This window comes from Osmerus eperlanus, chromosome 26 (assembly GCF_963692335.1).
Source record: "Osmerus eperlanus chromosome 26, fOsmEpe2.1, whole genome shotgun sequence".
Classification (NCBI taxonomy): Eukaryota; Metazoa; Chordata; class Actinopteri; order Osmeriformes; family Osmeridae; genus Osmerus; species Osmerus eperlanus.
In genome coordinates, this window is record NC_085043.1 from 5296206 (window position 1) to 5298705 (window position 2500).

A 2500-nucleotide genomic window follows, 5' to 3' on the forward strand; every position below is an offset into this window, starting at 1 on the left:
TGTGCACCTTCTGAATTTGCGCCCCGTCTGGCGCCCCCGCTGGCTGGAGGCTGTAACTGCAGCCTGGTGGTTTTGCATTTCTGAAAAGACCAAACCACTCTTCCCAGAGTTTAACGAGACCTCTCACCACAGTTTAAGCTGTTTACCCCACTGCCGCCATACAAGCAAATTGCGTAATATGTTTATCAAAAAATACATGAATTCTTACGGCGGACAGAGGCGAAGGTTTACATTGTGTGTAAACATTCCTGATCCAAATAGGGATCATTCCGTTTTTTTTCGTGAGAGTTGAGTCAAAACCATTGGAATCAGATCAATTTTCTTGTCACTGATTAATGTTCTTGTTTATGTTGGGGATGTTATTGATGTTTGTGTTGACATTATCGTTTTAAAAGGAATTATTTCGAGTTACTGGGGTAATCGGGGAGACCGTTGGCTATGTGACTAATTGAGCAGGTGGTTAAAGAGGGGTTGGTTGTCCACCACACATGCTCCACCCCTGCATGGCCCTACCCACCCACAACTCTTTAAAGCTCCAATCTGGTTCTATTTAATCCTTTAGCAGGGTGTATGTATGTCTCTGTGTGTGTGTGTGTGTGTATATATATATATATAATATCTATATCTCTCTCTTTATATATCTATATAGATATATATCTCTATCTATATATATATATGCAGACACACACACACACACACTCAAATATATATTTATAACCCTGCCCTTCCCTGCCTCTGCTCCACCAGTATCCATTTGCCAGGTTTTTGGTGATGGAGTGAGCGCGTGATGGAGAAGTGTCATCCCTGATGTCAGTCACGCACCAGTCCCTCCCTCTCTCTTCTCTCTCTCTCTCTCTCTCTCTCTCTATCTCTCTCTTCTCTCTCTCTCTCTCTCTCTCTCTCTCTCCCTCTCTCTCTCTCTCTCCTCTCTCTCTCTCTCTCTCTCTCTCTCTCTCTCTCTCTCTCTCTCTCTCTCTCTCTCTCTCTCTCTCTCTCTCTCTCTATCTATGTCTAATCTCTCAGTCTTTCATTCTCTCTCTTTATTTCTTCTCTCTCTCCCCCCCTTTCTCTCTCCTCTCTTGATATGACTCTACAGGTCCTCCTCACGGCTCCTTAACTCTTCCCCCCCCCCCCCCCCCCCCCTCCCGCCCCCCGACGTACCGTTGGGCTCAGTCATGCTGATGTGGCCGACCCGCATATGTCCCCCTGTGGCTGGCTGTGGCTGTTTGGCGGAGGCTTGGTTCGGTCTCCTATATTAGGAGCGACTATTCATCGCCCCTCCGCCCCCCCCCCCCCCTTCCACCTCCGTTCAACCCCCCCCCCACCCCCCCCCCCCCATCCCCTCCACCAAGGCCACCACAGTCGCCAGACTTGTCAAATGCCCCGGCGCTGCTTCTCTGTCCTTTGATATGTCAGGGACCCGTCGTCTATAAATATGGTGAACTCGCCCGCTCGCCCCCACTTGTGCCTCCTGATCTGCCTCTCTCTATATCTTTTGGAGACCCCCACCACCCCCACCCACCTCCCTTCCGACCCTCCACCCCAACGCCACCCACATCTCTCTTATCCTGCCCGTATTGTTTCTTGCTTCGGAGCATTACTTCACTCTCTCTCTCTCTCTCTCTCTCTCTCTCTCTCTCTCTCTCTCTCTCTCTCTCTCTCTCTCTCTCTCTCTCTCTCTCTCTCTCTCCCTCTCTCTCTTACTCTCTCTCTCTGTCTGGGAGTCAAATAGTTACGTTGGTGTTCATCAGCGGATGTCATTTTCAGACCCAGAACTTGTGTCCGTGGCGCTGGGGGACTTTAGAGTTTCTGAAGCCGGTCTGGCTCCGGCTCTTATCTGCCAGAAGCACAGCACGCCACTGCACATGCCACCTCGCACCGAGCTGTCCACCTTTCGCTCGAACCCTAAAGCAAGCCTCGACATCCCTTCCCCCCCCCCCCCCCCGTGTCTCGACAGAGGACGCCGGGGACCCGGCAGAGGAGTGGAGCGCCAACGCCACCGAGGCCATGACCACGGAGGCGCCCGGAGCGGGGGGGCGTGGACGGCGGGCACCGGGGGGCGTCGGACGGCAAGACGCCCCTGAGCGCCAAGCTGGAGGTGATCAAGAAGGACCAGAGCAGGAAGAGCCAGAGCTACAAGCTGGAGCTGGTGTCTGGAGGACTCGACACAGACATGCACAACCTCTCCCTGGAGAACAAGAGGGAGTCCGAGTATGTAAGTTCCCTTCCCCTCCTGCAGACACACACTCTGTGCACGCGCTCTGTACACACTCTCTATACACACACACTCTATACACACACACACCATACACACACTCTGTGCACGCGCTCTGTACACACTCTCTATACACACACACTCTATACACACACACACCATACACACACTCTGTGCACGCGCTCTATACACACTCTCTATACACACACACACTCTATACACACACACACTCCATACACACACTCTGTGCACACACCCTATAAACTCTCTGTACACTGTACACAC

The 2500-nt window shown here is 52.1% G+C and overlaps 1 protein-coding gene across 1 annotated transcript in view; it reads left to right on the forward strand.

The window, feature by feature from the left end:
* Positions 1 to 2017: 2017 nt before the first annotated feature.
* The window catches only part of LOC134012684 (insulin-like growth factor-binding protein 3), a gene marked incomplete at its 5' end in the record, with an annotated part of 7524 nt that continues 7041 nt past the window's right edge, over positions 2018 to 2500 (forward strand). Inside the window, 1 exon segment of the mRNA XM_062452224.1 lies at positions 2018 to 2215. Coding sequence (XP_062308208.1) covers positions 2018 to 2215 — 198 coding nt within the window.